Source organism: Penicillium solitum, assembly GCF_028829755.1.
Source record: "Penicillium solitum strain IBT 25940 chromosome Unknown utg000001l_segment0_segment0, whole genome shotgun sequence".
Lineage (NCBI taxonomy): Eukaryota > Fungi > Ascomycota > Eurotiomycetes > Eurotiales > Aspergillaceae > Penicillium > Penicillium solitum.
This window is the reverse complement of record NW_027072121.1, coordinates 4613022-4631133: the sequence shown is the minus strand read 5'-3', so window position 1 is coordinate 4631133 and position 18112 is coordinate 4613022. Positions and strand designations below refer to the sequence as shown.

The 18112-nt window shown below is 45.6% G+C and overlaps 4 protein-coding genes across 4 annotated transcripts; 2 read left to right on the top strand and 2 right to left on the bottom strand.

The window, feature by feature from the left end:
* Window positions 1-387: 387 nt before the first annotated feature.
* Window positions 388-1649, top strand: N7455_001738 (uncharacterized protein; the record flags this gene model as incomplete). The annotated part of the gene is given in 4 exon segments (XM_065604121.1): window positions 388-799; window positions 811-1254; window positions 1382-1577; window positions 1607-1649. The coding sequence occupies 4 exon segments, from the start codon at window positions 388-390 to the stop codon at window positions 1647-1649; spliced, it is 1095 nt and encodes a 364-aa protein (XP_065462612.1).
* Window positions 1650-7756: 6107 nt separating this feature from the next.
* N7455_001737 (glycoside hydrolase family 18 protein) lies at window positions 7757-9297 on the bottom strand (the record flags this gene model as incomplete). The annotated part of the gene is made up of 5 exons (XM_065604120.1): window positions 7757-7855; window positions 7913-8464; window positions 8502-8675; window positions 8724-9095; window positions 9154-9297. The coding sequence occupies 5 exons, from the start codon at window positions 9295-9297 to the stop codon at window positions 7757-7759; spliced, it is 1341 nt and encodes a 446-aa protein (XP_065462611.1).
* Window positions 9298-10646: 1349 nt separating this feature from the next.
* Window positions 10647-11852, top strand: N7455_001736 (ankyrin repeat domain-containing protein; the record flags this gene model as incomplete). Its single annotated transcript, XM_065604119.1, has 1 exon — window positions 10647-11852. One exon carries the CDS (start codon window positions 10647-10649, stop codon window positions 11850-11852), a length of 1206 nt encoding a protein of 401 aa, XP_065462610.1.
* Window positions 11853-12017: 165 nt separating this feature from the next.
* Window positions 12018-12227, bottom strand: N7455_001735 (uncharacterized protein; the record flags this gene model as incomplete). The annotated part of the gene is made up of 1 exon (XM_065604118.1): window positions 12018-12227. The coding sequence occupies one exon, from the start codon at window positions 12225-12227 to the stop codon at window positions 12018-12020; it is 210 nt and encodes a 69-aa protein (XP_065462609.1).
* Between the last annotated feature and the right edge of the window lie 5885 nt (window positions 12228-18112).

Genomic DNA, 18112 nt, shown 5'->3' with positions numbered 1-18112 from the left:
TAGTTATATATTTTGATAGGTATAAACGGGTAATTTGGGTACCTACGAAGATTTTCCAAAAACCTACGGGCGGGTTTGTAAAATACAAAACCCGCGATAGGTTACCCGTGGGCGGGTTGGACAAATGAAAACCCGCCCCGAACCCGCGTTTGGCGAGGCCTAGCTATATGTACATTCCTTTTTATCGGCATAGCGTTGGCTCTTACATTTTCTATAGTCGGTAGCCTGAAACACCGACAAAATCGTCTAATGAAAGTGGGGATGCAGTGAACCTTCTGATAACTGTTAAAGCAACCAGAAATTTCTTTTTCGATCCGAGAAGACAGTATAAAGGTATTGACCTGTCCTCATGTTATTGGTAGCGAACCGTTCGTTCCCCCGAAAATCATGGCCGCCCCTTCAAGCGAAACTCTGTGTGAAATGCTGCCAGCAGCGCTTGAGACACTGATTCCCGGTTTATCTCTTTTCACTCGACTCCTGTTTCTGTACTCTCGCTTTGATGTGTCAACTTTCTCCAGTTACAATCTTAATTTTATTTTGCTATCCGCCTATTTGAAGTTCGCAGTTCCACAACTTTATGACAATTTGCAAAAGTTAATTTTGGATTTTGCCGCATCCATCGAGATCACACACAAAATCTCGCTTCACGATGCTCTGATCAAATGGGCATCGGAAAATGACGAATTGAAGAAGTGCCGGAAGTCCATTGCCGCAACAAGTCGAAATTTACCCCTCCTTGGAAAGAAGATGACACGGATGGAGAAAGCAATGACGAAGACTCTGCTGAGGAGCAACCGAGGTTTGAAAAAGACAAGAGATTGTTCTGGCAGAGCCAGAGAAAGAAGAGTAGATTCCACCTTATTAGCTACACCCCTGGGCAAAGTCAGCTCCATGTCTTCCATTATCGAGGCCATATAATTGGCCTCTATCGCAATCCTCGTCCTAGTCCCAGCAACATTTGGCTTATGGACGCTGAGACTACAACCCTGTTTGCTCGGGAAAAGCGAATATTGATTGTGTTGTTGGAAGAAGTGCAGGAAGCATATCTCAAACGCAAGGGCAATCGAGTCGCAATTTATCGTGGCCTGAAGTTGCAAAATATGCTCCGTTGGGCGTTGAGCTCCTCAAAGCCTACACGTCTGCTTTCAAATTTGGCTCTCGCTCCAAATACGAAAACCGAGATTCTTGCTGATATTGAAAGCTTTCTGAGCCCAAAAACAAAAGGCTGGTACAGGTCATGCGGGAAAGCGTACCGTCGAGGATATTTGTTTCATGGGGCCCCCGGAACGGGAAAGTGCAGCATGTGTTTTGTGATTGCTGGCCACTTTTGTTTGGATATCTATACCATCAGCCTGAATACATCCAAAATCGATAAAGACAGTCTGTCTAAACTTTTTCCAGGAGCTTCAAAGTCGCTGCATTATACTCCTCGAGGATGTCGATAACGCGGGAATTGTTCAACCACTAATAAAGCAGTCAGAAGCCCTACCTAGGTATGGCATTCTTCGGTGGTGTTGGAGCAATGATAGGGGAGATGGGGTGGGCGGCCTAAGCGCCCGCCCGCATCAGCAAAGGAGGTAAGCTAACGAATCATTGTATATACAAGGATGTCCGAACTGCAGGAGGTACTGCGTCTTATTGGTGACTGAGTTGTGATTGCGCAGCAGCAGAACCAACCAGCAGCCTGCAAGGTGGGGCACAAGAAGCCGGATTATCTGACTTGCCGTCTCCGACGACGCGATAAGGCTAGGGGTATCACACGCCAATCTAAACAGCCTCATTATTATGCTAGTACAGTAAAACCTATTTAGTACGATGCAGTTGGTTAGTCTTCGATGGAACCGAAGTCAAGCCATCGCCTACAGCCAAGTTACTGGGGGTGGTGTTCGACCAGCGACTTCACTGGAAGGAGCATGTCCAGCAGGCTATCAAGCGCGCCACCAAAACGGCAATCGCCTTAAGTGGACTACGACACTTGCGCCCAGAGCAGATGCGACAGCTCTACTAGGCATGTGTCGCGCCCATAGTGGACTACGTATCGACGGTTTGGAATGACCCGCTTAGGGACAAAGTTCACATCCGATACTTGAACATAGTTTAGAGAAACGTGCTAATCAGAATCCTGTCGGCGTTCAGGACGGTAGTAACCGCGACCCTAGAGATAGAAGCTTATATACTTCCCACATACCTTCGCCTTCGCCACCGAGCGTAGCGTACGATTGTAAGACTGTACACTCTACCCCGCGACCATCCTATTTGGAGTGCTTTGTTTAGAGCCTAGAACCGTAGAAACAATGTTAGATCATATGCTCGCTTCCCGTTAGTAGAAGCGCTGAAGACTATAGACGTTGATAGGCTTAATAAGCTGGAAATGATTGACCTACACCCGTTGCCTTCGTGGCGTCCGGACGCCTTTATAGAGATTAAGCTTGAACCCGACCGAGAGATAGCGAGAGAAAGGGCGGTATCCGTAAAGAATACGTTAGATATCGTCGTCTACTCGGACGCCTCCGGGCGCGAGGGTCATCTAGGAGCCGTTATCGTCGCTCTTAACGATAATACCGAGGTGGCGGAGTCCTAATAGGTATAGGTGGGGTCGATAGAACGGTAGTTAGTCTACGTAGCGGAACTTATAGGCATCTTCTACGCGGTCAGTACGGTATTCAAGTTGGCTTACCAACGGGTAAGCGTCGGAGACCATATACACATAACAGCAACAATCCTATACGACAGTAGATCCGCGTTACAAGCAATCCAGAATATGAGAAATAGATCGGGGTAACGTATTATCCATGTAATCCTCTAAGTAGCTACCGAGGTCTAAGCAAAGTATATATTCCTCCGACTCTAATAGATACCGGGATATTGTAGAAATGTCGGGAACGAGACCGCGGATCGACTCGCTAAAGAAGCCGTATAACCGGGTAAACCCTATCCTTTCCGGCCGCTGCTAACGAGAGAGAACGCCTTTCTCCGTAGTAAGATCCGTGCTTAGTAGGAGTAAGAGTGGAAGTTAAGCACTAAAAGCGTACACCTCTAGAAGGTGGACGGCGCGCTACCAGCGAGGTATACCAGGAAGATATACGGAGGCTTGCCTAGGAACCGAGTATACCTACTCACTTAGCTGCGTACGGGCCACAGCTGGTTATCCACTTACGCCAAGAAATTTGGCTTCCGGGACGATAATCGATGCGAGTGCGGCGTATAGGAGACGGTCAGCCACGTGCTGCTGGAATGTCCAAAACTATGAGACTTGCGGATTGATTTAAGAAGAAGTGTTAGGGACGCTTTGAGCAGCGTGTCGAGCCTGCTAGGAGGCTCAACCGAAGGTGAGAGAGGTAATCTAGACATCGTCTTGAGGGCGAAGACGGTTTAGGCCGTATTGGACTTCGCCGAGGCGTCATAGAGGTTTCGCAGTCGTGCGCCACAAAGGCAGCCTAATAGCGGAAGCGGCAATGGGCCAGGGTAGGCCGTGACGAGGCTCTAAGTTCATGTCAGAAAGTGGATCACTCTACATATACATACATACTCGGATATACAGTTGTCGTATACTGCATATCGCTTTGCGAGGGGTCAGTGTAAATGAACACTACTACTACTACTACTGTAATTGTTCGTGTCTGATCGATCATGAGATAATAAAGCAGACCAAATCAATCAAATTACGAGACCTCCCTACTAAGCTACCCTTATGTTCTCCCCTGACCACCGCGGCTCTTTGTTATAGGGGCCTGAATAGTTCTCGGGCCATGCGTGAGCCATTCACTGCCTTTCCATTGACATCCCTGCTTGCAGTCAAAAGCAGCAGCAATATGACTCAACCAGCCATATCAGTAGAGTAGCGATGGAAAACATGACAGCAAGCCATGCTGCGGTGAAAGTTTGGGGCCCAAGACTAGCATGGGCACCCAATGGCTGCAATAGGCTCTGGATACTGCCTGTCATCAAGCTATATATCACCGTCACGCCAATAGATGTACTAGTGATGAAAAGCCATCCTAGCTTCCTCGTAGGTGAGCACACACTGTTTCAAAGATATCAAAGTTAATACTTATAAGTAAAGAGGCGACTAGAAACACTTCCCCCCTTTAGAAAACATTACTAAGAGAGCTTGAATAGTAATCGCAGCTACAGTAAAAGCAAAGCCTATGATATAAGCTGTGGTTATCTAGCGTAAAATATTATAATAACCGGTAAGCGCTTTATTGTCGTCTTTTAGTAGGATATCGTTAATTTCTGAGGACGCTAAGCCGAATATCCCTAATAGGTCAAACGAAAAGGAAGTACTTAGCTTAGAGCAATTTATAAAAGTCCCGGTACTATTTTCTCCCTAATAGTAACCCTAGAGGCTAACAGTATAATATACGGGGAGACGTAATTTAAGATCTTCCGATAGTGTATAAAGATAGTCGCCGACCTTATCGGCTATACTATATACTGTATTGGAGGCTTATACTATATTACTTATAGTTATTTTTGTTATACTATTACTTATATTAGAGGCTTTAGTTATGACGCTAGATACGTCTATACCTACGACGCTAAGTAACCGGCGTAGATAGAGTTAACTGATCTCTAGAAAATTGGTTAAGTTCACTTAGCTCCCTAAATAAGTTAGCTGTTAGAAAAAGCGGCGTCGTAACTTACTTTTATAAAATAGAACCCCGACGGAGAGGACGATAATATATATCCGGTAAAAACCATAGCGAGATAGATTAAGCTCGCCGTTAAAAGAAGTAACAGACAAAACTTTCCTAAGGCCACTATTATATGCCAGAGTATATTTAGAAGACCTTAACGTAGTCATTCGCCGAGGATATAGGGGGAATGGTGTTATTGTGTGAGAAGGGATCTACGATAATTATAGGAGAGTATTTCTTCGGGATTATATACTCAATCGATCTGTCAATAGTATCAGATATAGTAGAGATAGAACGGTCTAAACAATAAGATCTTAGCTTGGTTTTCACAATATACTAATTGAGCTTGATAAGTTGACTCGTAGGAGGTTATCTATTCTTTTATTTCAATATTGCATCACACTTTGGCTATCTCTCTACGTAGGTGTTTAATAGTTGCTGGGCAAGGATTAGTATCGAAATTGGACCGATGTGCGGTCAAAAAATGTATAGGTATGGGGAAAATTAGCATCACTTTACAGACTCTTGTATTCGAAACACGATGCTCGTCGCGTACAAGTTCCACAAAGTATTGATAGAATAACTAAATAGATGCGGTGAAAGTTGCTTTGCTCTATGCTTTTTATATCATCAGAATATATGCCGCAGAATTAGCGAACCGCCATGCGGCACCACACTACATAATTTGTTGGCCCTCAAAAAGCAGAGGGTAACTGATTGTTATCATGTCTCCAAAGCCCCTATAAAGGCGACTAGTTTTCACCTTCCCGTTCTAGCATAGCCATACCTCAGTGTTTGATGAATTGTTGTATTGTTGGGGCCTTCAAAATGGGCTCGTAGCTTTCCCATCCATTGTGCCATCTTGATGTGTCAACCGGCCTTTACTTTGCTTTTATATTTTCTTTCTACACTTCGAAGATGTGCTCTATGTCTGGGTTAAACAGCTTAACTGTTGGCTTTCAACCAGCAATGCTTTTCATTCTGGTCTATCCGGGGATGAAGATATTTAAACCTGAAAATGATTGAGATATCTCTAGAAAATATACAAGGGCAAGCCGAAATTGATCAATGATGATCATGTCCATGCCAAGGGCCAATATGCACTCTGGAATTCAACCCTTCCACAAGTTCCTTCAACAGTTCCGAGGCGTTCGGGTCCTCCCTCTCTGTTGATGATTCCGATGTTATCACTTTATGTTGGGCTACTAGGTTGCCCTGGGTCCTCTTCTTCTGTGTGGAACGCGCCTTGCTTTGCTCGATATCGAGTTCTTGCTCCTGGGCATGATTGTTAGGCGGGTGGAGCGTCTCGGTCTCAACAATGGCGGTGGAGAATTTTCGTGTTCGATGCGGTCGGGCGGTTCAGGGGTTCGTGTCTCGGCCCGTCCCGACATTTTCGCTCTGATAAGCTCAATAATATGGAGTGTGTGTGTGTGTGTGTGTTTGTGTGTAAATCATTTACCCCGAACCCTCGCAAACTCGCCTGCGGAATTAGTCATCGATAAAGGCGGATGCGCCGCCGTGGGAGTTGACCGGTTGGTCGACTAGGTCGGAGTTGAAGAATGTGAACAGAATAGGGGACAGAGGCGAGCCCTGTGCGAGTCCCGCGTTCAGCAGTGCTGTGGTCTCGGTGCGGAAGTCATCAAATCCTATGCTAGCGTAGCGGTCGCTCATGAAACTCGCAATCCATCTTTTAGTCACGGTTGGGATTCTCCTTGCCCGCAGGCAGGCGTCTAGGCTTACTTTGTTGACTCCGTTGAAAGGTGCTTTCAAGTCGAATGCCACTAGCGTCACCACTTTGTGTTTGTACCACGCCCGGTCAATCGCGTTGGAGAGGACCAAAAGGGCCTGTTCGGTGGTTCTGGCTGGTCGGCCTCCAAATTGGGTGTCCGGTAGCAGACCGTGTTTTTCAGAGAGATACGACAGTCGTCGCGCCATCACCGATTCAAGCAGTTTTCCCAGCGTGTTCAGGAGTGAGATCGGGTGATAGGCCCCAGGGACCGAGTAGTCTGGTTTCTTGGGTTTCCGTAGCACCACAATCTTCGCGCTCCGCCATCGTTTCGGGTGGTATCCTAGATTGATGAATGTGGCGAAAATCCCCTTGATGTAGCCAGCCCTTGCCTCAACCACATCGCAAGCCATGCCGGCGGCTGGTACCCTTGGACCCGCGTTCGAATGCGACCGTGCGCGGAGGCCAACTGCCCCATCTCCAGAGATAATGTCCACTCAGGATCTCAATCAAGACAAGGATAATTTAGAGTATTCAAAACCGAGTAGGTCAATCCGGCAAGCATTGTGCATCGTTTCAATATGTATATATTTTGACCATTCTTCTTCAAAACAGATGCACGGGATGGTGAACAACCCTCGTTGGCTTCTGTCGACGAGGCCGTGGAATGGCTCGAGGTACTCTGTCATGTGTAATTGGTGAAGGAGTGACCAGTGCCGATGGGGTAATGAGAATGATGCACTCTGTCATGCTACCAATGTGCCGACTGGAAACAAGGACAATGTCGCACAAACCTTTTCAATTTAACGGTTGAGTTTAAACATGCGTTTTTTCAACGTGCTTTGATTAACGTTCTCACTTAACCGTTCTCACTTAACGCTTGTGTTCAAATGTACTTCGTTCCAACGCTTCCCTCGTTCTCAGCTATCCTTTCGGTACTACGCGCTCCGCTTTTTGAACGCTGCCGTCATCAACGCTCTCTTTCTTTTCAATCTTGATAAGCTTCTTTCTCATGCACACCAAGCGCTCTCGCTAGTTATGCTCGCTACTGTTTTAATTGTCCTCCTCAATCCAACGCCCGTTATCGTTGGCTTCAGAAATTATCACGAGAAAGCAAGATGGCGCATGTTCTTGCAACATGAATCATAGTTTTCAGGCTCTCATTTATCTAAGGATGGAAATTTTGAGCGATCAAAACACATGCGGCAGGTCTTTGAAAAGTTTCAATAAGTGTCTCCGTCACGACATTTGCAATAATCAGACTCAGGCGCTTTTTATATCACATAAAAGATTCAGTCCAGCCTAAACCGTGAACGGCCGCATGTGCTCAAATATACCCAGAAGTATGTCCTCTATGCCGGAATACATACCAACAAAAACAGCAAAATGATTAGAAGCCAGCCCTCAAGTTGTCATATTTGGAGGCAGGGTAGCTCAGCTGATTCCCGCTTTTCTCTAAAGCGCTAGTGCCTCCAACGGTATCCACAACCTGAAAAATTCCCCAAGTCAGCTGGATAATTATATGTCATGAATGAGTGAGGCATACCGTGGCAATCAAACTGTCATCGCCTTGTTTGTCACCGCTGAGCTCCCACCACATACCCCCACCAAGGCCGTTGGACTTGATGTACTCACCCTTCTTACGCGCAATCTCGGTGGTATCATAACTGATGAATAACCGTGATTTTGAGTTATAACAGTAGCTAGCAGCTGCCTCATCGAGGTTGGTTACCGCACAGCAGGGCTGGGGCAGAGCCTTATAATCCCAAACACCATTCTCCCAGCTACCAGCTCCTACGCCATTGTAAGCTTGGCCAGGACCATTGGTGTCACTGAAAGCCCGGCCGTACAGAGGCATACCCATGACAATCTTGTGCGAGGCCACTCCGTGCGAGATGTAATAATTGATTGCTTGGTCCGTGTTGAAGGGAGTGCTTCCTGGGTTGTCGTTGGATGGGTGGAGGTTGGCATTGTGTCCAGCAACGGTGTCCCAGCTTCCTGCATAATCATAGGCCATCAGGTTCCAGAAATCGAGATACTGATCCATCCGAGCGAGATGCTCTTTGTGGTAATTGGCGGGGCCTAGAATCCGGGTTAGCTGGCTTATTTGAGTCATTTCAGAGGAATGCACGTACCAGCAGGCGATGCAGCGGTGAGCAAGAAATGATAGCCGTCATTATTAGTTGAACTGTATAAATCAAGCGCCTGAAAGACTTAGCAGAGCCGGCAAAATATAAGCGAAAACTTGCCTCGCGAAGACGCCTTAGTATATCTATAAATTGGCCCGCTTCTTTATCATTAGCAGGGTACTATCCAGTATCAGCATCAAACAGCGAGAGACAAGGGACTATACTCACTTCAAAATCTACATCAATACCGTCAAAACCCAAATTCTTCAGCAGCTCGATAGAGCTATTAGCAAAATTCTGGCGTCCTTCCTCGGTCTCAAATGATTTTTTGAGGTTGGAAGAATAGGTCCAGCCTCCAATCGATAAAAGAACCTTAAGGTTGCGATTCTTCTTCTTGAGTAGAAAAAGTTGCTTAACACAGCCATAGACATTGCTTCCGCTATCAGTCCAGGAATCAGTGGAGTAGTGTTTGTCAGTGTCCGACCAATCATCCGACATAATCACCTCGCCGGAGTCCTGGGCATTGGCAAATGCGTAGAGAACATGGGTCAGTCGCTCGGCGGGGATATCTTGAGGGTGGAAATCACGGGCATAGATTCCCTAGCCATGTTTGTTTAGTTGTTTTGATCCAGTGATGGCGTATTCAAATGACACGTACCCAGTTCACAAAGTAGGCTACGGAACGATACCCGTTACTATCACGAGTAGCAATGTCAGTTGAATCGATCTTAGTTGACAGCAGACTGTAGGCAGTATTCGCTAGTCGCGCTAGGCAAACCAAAAAAAGAACAACAAAGTGCATGATGGTGGATTTTCAACACTATATCGGATGAGACGAGTCGGTACAAAAAGCGCCACGGAAAGGGCGAGTCGTGTTTTAAATGGCTTTGAGGCAATGAGAAACAAGGTCAGCTATACTCGAGGCCGACAAACAACTCTACAATGTATTCCTAAGCGTGCCCAACTTGGTAATACAAATCAATACTTGAAAGCGGCGGCATTGACCCTCAGGAATGCTCGACAACGGTCAGGCCAGGGATTCGTCTGCCAACTATACAGGTTATGAAAAGGCTACGGAGAAATGGAACTCATACCAAAATTCGGTGGATTCCAACGAGCGACGACAATAAACTGCGGGGTCTGGCTAAAGAACAGGCCAGAGCCGCGACAAAAGAAGATGCTCTCCCGCAAGAACGTGTGCCAAGAATGAAGCCAACAACACTGAATATAGCACGGCTCCAAGGAATCTCTAGCGACAAGTTGCCGGTGAACGCAGGGAGACACGCAAAACAAGTTGATGCAGCACTCCTAGGCAAACACACCCGGCAGCTGTATGACCGATTATCATAGAAGGAAGCGAATGTGCTGGCTCAACTCCGAACCGGCATGGCAGGAATCAATGGATATCTCCATCAAATTAACGTGGCAGACACGGACCAGCGTGCGTGTGGACAAGCTAGAGAGACCGTGGAGCATTTCCTATCTCGATGTCAAAAATGGACGGCTCACTGGACGGAATTCCTGTAACGTACCAACACCTACCGAGGAAATATATCCTTCTTCCTAGAAGGAAAGTCGCCTTTTAAGATTCTGCAAAATTGTGTAGAGCCTGAAAGATTGACGTCGTAGAAACCAAGAATGAGTGGCAGTCGGTTATGTTGATATGGTGATGTAGAGTGGGAAGTCCTACAAAGGATTTCAACAGTCTATCCCGGCTCCTTATTGGGTCATTCGACCGTTCGATGCACAAATAGTTGGAGGATCGTTGGAGGGGTCATCGGCAACTATCGTATCGTTCTCTATTATGGATGTTTCACGACGTATGCTGTTATACACAAAAAGCAAAAAGCTGTGATTTCTCTCTTCCGTTCCTAGGAGCTCGATTGGCTCTCCCAGGAGGTAGCAATCACTGGCATCGATAAGGAGGCAAAACAATTGGGGGTATCGTATAGGCCCTGACAGAACTACTTATTTAAGCCGTCCTATATCCATCATTTCCTTCCTTACCTTTCCGGCACTCGCAGTCCCACCTTCGAACTTTACTTCTCAAGTCTTTTACAATTTGTCGACACAATGATGGTATAATCCTCCTTTCTATTCGAAGATCTTCTTACAACTAACGACTGACACAATGATGCCTAGACAAGCAATATGGGTATTCCAGCTAAGTTCGAGCTTCGTGACTCCTCCAATCAAGCAGCTCTTTGGCATGCCGTCTCGAGATGCAATGTGGCAGAGGTGAAGCTGCTGCTGAAGAGCGGAGACGCACTCCCGGCGGATCTCAATGGAGTCACGCCGCTCAACTGCGCAATTATGCGAAACAACACCTCGATAGCACGGCTCCTGTTAAAGCATCTGAGGGCATTTTACTCCACGACAACATTCCTGGACGATAAAGATGTCAACGGTGCCGAGCTGCCACTGTGTCTGGCCGTTTCCTTCGAGCGCACGCAGATGATAGAGCTGCTACTCGAATTTGGTGCGGATGTCAATGCGGCGAATCGGCGCGGACACACTCCATTATATCATGCGGTAGATCAGGGCCGTTTGGAGGCCGTAGAATTGCTTCTTAAACAGCAAGACACCAATCTGCAGGCACCGGATCATTCAGGGTCTACTGCTCTTCACGTCGCTACAAAGCGGAACCACAAGTCTATCGTGAATTTGCTTTTAGCCAACCCGAATGTCGATATCAACTGCAGAGATGGCCACGGGAACACACCCCTCTGGTGGTCTACTCGGCTGAAGCAAGATGACATCTCCATCCGACTGCTAGCTGAGGATGGTGTGGATCTCAATGCTGTCGGATGGAAGAGCGGTTCTACAACACCTCTGTATCATGCAGTGGAAAGGCAGAATTATTTGGTTGCGGAACGATTTGTCAAAAATCCAGAGTTGGATCCAAACGTCCTCGGGTCTTTCCGTTGGACACCTCTCGGTCACGCCGCACGCGACGGCAATGTTGACATGGTTAAATTACTGCTTCGAAGAAACGATATCCAAATCAATGCAGTCCGCCCGGGTGAGGATTCCCCACTTTGGCTTGCTGTGAAGTGTGGTAGAACCAAGGTGGTTGGTCTCCTACTGCAGCAGGGCAAACGATTGGACATCAACTCTCGAAACAACAAAGATGGCCAAAGCGCCCTGTCAGCGGCCGCTGGCTCCGGATATCTACACATCGTGAAGCTCATCTTGGAGGACTCCCGAACAGACCTCAATGCTGTGGACAAGTCGGGCAAGAGTGCAATGTGGCACGCTGATTCCAACGGGCATCATCAAGTCGTCAAGGAGCTCCTGAAGGACCCAAGGCTTTGCGTCGATCTGAGACCTATTGCTTCGGTGGCGGGCAGTCAGTAGATGCTCCGAGTTCGTCAAGCGATATGGGGGAAGGGGATAGCCGGATCTGCTTTGACCAGAAACGAACTGCATGTCAATATTTGTGCAATGCTTCGACTGTGTGGTTAGGCTTTTGATGGCCCTCGGCTTCATGTAGCCGACACAATTTGGCCTTGTCCAGCTCTCTCAACATTCTTTGCCCTGGTTGGTGGTCATGGGGTCATTGATCGGTTGGTCCGGCACCACTGAGTGGTTGAACCATCGTTCATGTTCAATCTGCTCTCTTTGGGGATCACCGTTGAAATCCGTCCATCCCCACTCTAATCCGTTAACCCGTCCATCCGTTTGAAGTCTAACCGTTCGGTGGACTTCGACAGATGATGCTCCACGAACCATCGACCGATCTTCACGGATATTACGTCTCTAAAACGACTTCTTTCCAGAGGAAATAGTCAGTCAATAAAAACGTAGCTGATTGTGGTCGCTAAGGGTGGTTGGGGGATCGTTGGAGGGGTCATCTGCAGCTATCCTATCGCTTTCTATTGTGGAAGATTCATGACGTATGCTGTTAGTAGATGCTCCGAGTTCGTCAAGCGATATGGGGAAGAAAATAACTGGATCTGCTTTGGCTAAGAACGAGCTGCATGTGAATAGTTGTGTAATGTTTCAATTGTGCGGTTAGGCCTTTGATGGCCCTCTGCTTTATGTAGGCAGACCAATAGCCAAATCTTATCTCGTACATATAGCCGACACAATTTGGCCGTGTCCAGCTCTCTAAACAATCTTTGCTCTGGTAGGTGGTTATAGGATCACTAGTCGTTGGTCCAGCACCACCGAGTGGTTGAACCATCGTTCATATTCAATCTGGAGGCCATTAGCCAGTAGTATATAGTTAAAGCCGTAGTGCCAAGGGCTGCTCTGTTTAGGGATCACCGTTGAAATCCTTTCATCCCCACTAATCCGTTAGTCCGTTAATCCGTTATAGTAATCCGTTTGAAGTCTAACCGTTCGGTGGACTTCGATAGATAATACTTAACGAACCATCGACCGGTCTTCACGGATATTACGTCTCTAAAACGACTTCTTTCCAGAGGAAATAGTTAGTCGTTAAAACGTAGCTAATTAGTCTCGTATATTTATCCGCATTAAAAGAAAAATAATAGCTTTCAAAAGCAACGAAATGCGCGCCGCGATAAGAAAGTAATATCGAGAGGCGCTATCTATATATATCCGTACCTTTTTCCCGTCTTAGGTATCCTATAAAGAAGAGGAACTGACGAATTTCAGATAATCGACTTAGCCTTAATATTATACCCAGCTAAGTTCGCCTTTAGCTACTAGTCGAGGATAGATACGCCTAGTTAGTAATAGAATCTAAGAAATTATTATTACAGTCGAGCCTAAGTAATAGGACCGTCGGTCTGCTTCGAGCTATATATAAAGAATTGGGCCGGTCGCTCGAAGTAGTTATACTATAGACCTTATACGATTCTGACTTAGGGCGGGACGATAATCTAGGGGAGGATATAAGATATCCTCTACCTACTAGATTTCCCGGTACTAAATAAGGATATAGGAAGATATAAGCGCGTATAAGGAAGAAGACGGGTTATTTATAATAAAAATCCGCTAACTAGAAGGCGCGAACCGCGAGCTAGGGGTTAAGCTCGATAGTACTCGGGCCCGGCTAGACGACGCGTATAGTAAAAGCGATCGGTTCTAGAAAAAGTCTCGTCGGCTTCGGGCTGAGCTTGAAGCTAGCTTACTCCGAACCAGTCGGCTGGAGACTAAATTAACGCGTGTTAGAGCGGGAGTCACCGAGGCGATAAAGGCTTTACAAAGCCATAGGAACCAGAATAGTAGCTCGCCGGCGGAAGAACGCGATCGGAATTGATGTCAGGAAAGATCTCGCGAAGTGGCACCGTAATCCTTGAGGAGAGGTTCTGGTAGACTGTGTCAACAAAAGAGGGTCACAATTCTACTAGTGCGCCCGAGGTATAATTATTCAGCACCCCCCTCTGCCTCATCCCCTATTTATTCTGCACTTTCTATAGTATATAAAAAAGACACTCTCAAGTACTCAATTGGCTATACCCATACTAGTCTGTACTGTAACGACCACGTTCCGACAGACTAACTTACTAACACATTGGTTTGTTTATGTTCTATAAGCACATGAGATGCGACCATTCGTAGAAATTCCCACTTATTTTATCGAGCCTACTTATCTTAACCTCGACAAGCAGGAGTGGGTGGATCCTAGGTTGAACCCCTATAATAGGAATCTCATATTGTTTATAGTGAAAACGCGGCTATACCCTAACCACCACGCGTTTTTACACATCGATAAGCTACTATAGATAATATATAAATCTCCTAGGAAGGACCAGCCGTAAATGAGCTGCGCTAGAAATGACAAGTATGCGTTTGGTTTCTGGGCAGAAAAGTATAGAGAGACGATCATAGATATATATATATATATATATACTTCGGATTAAGAGAAGGGTTTCGCCCAATAACGCTAAGCCGTAGGGGGTGACTTAACCAATACCTTATAACCCCTAAAAACCAAGCCGAAAGAAACCTCGTAGGGAAGTTACGCTAGTAACTAAGTTAAGCGATATTAGAAAGTATATTAGAGGTCTCTACGTAGACAATCCTAATACGTTTAGATTTACGGCAAAGACAGCGATATCTACGCGAAGGGATTTCCTATACGGATACTATATACGCGCGAATATTATGCGCTCCTTATACGTAGCCGAGAAAATTAATTTTGTGGCACGTATCTTTATTTACTACGTTTACTAGTATTTTTAATTCCCCCCTAGCCCCTAATTGCTCGAAGAATTTGCTCTACCTAGTTAGCCGTAGTCTTGTATGATAGATAGATAGGATCACACTTACTCGTAGTAGCTTATTAACCGATAGTCGGTTTAGATCCTCGGGGAGACTCTAGGCCTTGGGGCTCTATTTTATTCCCGGAGAGCTTCTTATTATTAAGCTTTAGACCACGTCGGTTAGGGCTATTAGCTTTAGAGTTACGGCATCTATCTCGGTCGCGTCGATTTAGTAACTATACTCCGCCCCCGCTATATATTCCTCGTTAGTATTACCCCCCGAAGGTATTCGTAACCTAGACTACTCCTTACTTACTAATTTTAACGATACCGGACTCTATAAGAAAGATCGTATCGGTACTTAAGGTAGCTAGTACTCTACCCTCCCTATAGAGATACTTTATTCCTTTTAGGACCTACTAATTATTAGCTATTAGTTTCTTAATAGTAGTAACCCTTTCCTTTAGGAAGAGGAGGGAATAGCCCGTACGCCCTATACCTACTAGCTAAATAATTATAGCGAGGGCTCCTTCGTCGATAGAGTATCGCGACCCTAGTACCTAGCCTACGGATAACTTAACCGCTTCCTATACTAGGAAATCCTGACCTCTATAACGATAATACTCGAGTAGGTTAGGGAAGCTTCGATAGGTAACCTAGTATATCGTCGCTACTAACGACTCGGCGGAAGAGGGCTCCTATTTAAGCCGTTAGATATTAACTAACTCGGCCTTATTACTTCGGAGACGGGCGAGGAAGATTAGCCGCCCGGAGACGGGCGAGGAAGATTGGCCGCCCGAAGATTCGAACGATCGACTCGTAGGCCAGCTATAGATCTTTATTAACTTATCGGATCTTTAGTACCACGTTTTAATTCTTTCGCTGAGTAGGAGCGGGACGAGCTAAGGGGGATCCTACGGTAGATATTTCGGGCTAGGGGTCGGATAGGTATAGCTGTGAACGAGAGGCCTGCTCGATTTCGAGATCTAAATCGCGCTTTCGCTTTAGACTAAGCCATATAGTCCGTGGTCGGACGAGGTGAGTCTGATTGGAGTCTATTTTAAAGGCGCCGTATAGAGAGGGTTGCTAGTCTAGTGAGATATACTTAGGTTATAGTGCGACTACTTTATACTCTAGCGTCTACAAATCTAATCCCGGGCACGTCTGCTTAAGAGAGAACCGAAATAAGCGGGTATATTTGATTCTCCGGCCGTCTAATATTATTCATACGGTCGGTAGAAGTTTACGCGACTACTTGTATAGCGATAGCAACTCTTTGTGCGGGTCGTTCAAGGCCTATCCTCGTCATATATTGATAGAATTATAATCTGCAACCCATCCAACGACACAAGGAATAGGGAGGGTATACCATACATATGGTTCGTGGACATGAAAGAAACAGCCAAAATGCCCCTAGCTCGAACGATGCCAATGAATGGCTATAAGGGCGATATCGCTAGCACACGCTGATCGGGATAACTAGTAGGATGTACCTAGACTGCGGCACGATCCACAATATCCGCGGATATCCACAATCCATATCCGCAAACTGCGGATATGGATATTTTTTGATATCCAAGATCCGCAGCCTTACGGATTTGGATATGGACCTCATATCCATTGGATATCTGCGGATATCCAATGGATATCAAACAATACAAACATGCCTAGACTCGTGACCTCAAGGGGTGTGCATTATTATTATACATTCCTATGTATTTTTCGTGTAATACTTGGTACTCGAGGTTATTGAATATCACCAGGTAAACCGTAAGTATAATTTCTGACCTCGGTCAGAAATTATAGGTAGAAGGTCAAGTACTATTCTACTCACAGTAGTATACAATTGGAATCTCTGACCACGGTCAGAAATTCAGTCTATGTATTTTTTGGGGGGTTTATGAATTTGAATCTTCTAGGCCCTATTTACTATTCATAGATCTAACTAGAAGCCATCTAGTAACCTTGGCTGTTTTCGAATCCGCCCTGAACGGCCTAGCATACTCCTATCGACCGGTATCTCTAGAAGCTTATCATCCTCTTTAATAGCCTCGCATGGTCGTTTTTAAGGTTGTTTTCCTTTTGCCCGTCTACGTCGCTTAGTACTATCATTATCCGAGTTATTATCACCGCTCTCAGTGTGCTAGGTAGCCTCGAGTCCAGTCTCTTGATCCTCCTCCTCGTTATCACTAATAGGCTCTAAGACCTTAAGCTGTGGTAATGATCTCCGGGTTTGATCTAGCAAAGCAGCTTTACCTTAGGATAGATGCTCTTTGATAATCCCTAGCTCCTCTTACCGAAGATCAAAGTTAGTAGCAAACTGATATAGCATCAGGCCACGGATTGTACTCGGCTTCAATTAACCACAACGGTAATAATAGATATCACGAGCACAGTTGAATAGTCGTTCAATACCAGTACCACTAGCAGGGATAGATAGAATGTCCCTTACCATCCTAGCTAGAGTCGGGAAGCTCTTCTTATATTCCTTCTAGAAAAGTCGAGGTTTCTATCGCTCAATTCCACAAGCAAGATATCGTGCAATCTCGTCGTTATCTGGTTTTATAAGCTCTTCCAATGGCTGGTTCTGGGATACATAAGCAGCATCAAGATCATAGTCATCATTCTCATTAATAGCTACTCCAGAAGTCTCCAGTGCTGCTAGGTCATTGGTATCATAGGTAAGCATCTTCCTATATCGATCAAACTCTCGGCTTAGGACCTCTTAATAACGATTCACATAATCAATATCACCCTACCAATCAGTCGAGGAAAAGTACCGGAGCTTCTTTAATAGAGAGAAGATTGTTACTAGAGTATAGATATCACTATAAGGCTTGTAGTCGGTGGCAGTATAGTACTTAGAGAGCTTTTTCTTTACTATTTAGAGTGCCCGTAATATCCGTTTCTTCTAGATCACACCTTTATTCTTAAGCTTCGCCTCGGCTGTATCGAGATGGGAGAAAAGCTTATTATAGATACTATAGATATTGTGTGCGGTAATATCCTTTGTCTTTGATAGTATCATCGTGAAATCAAAGAAGGGCTTTATCAGAAGAAGAAGATACTCGACTTAACGCCACTCTTCTAGATCGAGCTTAAAATAAAGATATTAATGATCAGTATAATACTGATCATAGAATGGCTAGAGCTTCTTGGCCCGGTTGAGCATCAAAAATGTTGAATTCTATCGTGTCCGAATATCTTAGATTGGAATCAATATAGGCTCCGGCTGAAGGGCCATAAATGCCTCCCGACGTTATGAGCTTGTATTAATAAAGACTGCTAGTCCTCGGATCTTCTATACTTTTATTAGTCTAGCTATTATAAGGATCTAGGGGTAGAAGATATACCTTTTTTAATATATCTATGATCTAGATACCGCCGGAGGTATTACGCTTATTCTAGAAGGAGTAGGTTTTTTCCTCGGACCACTCTAAC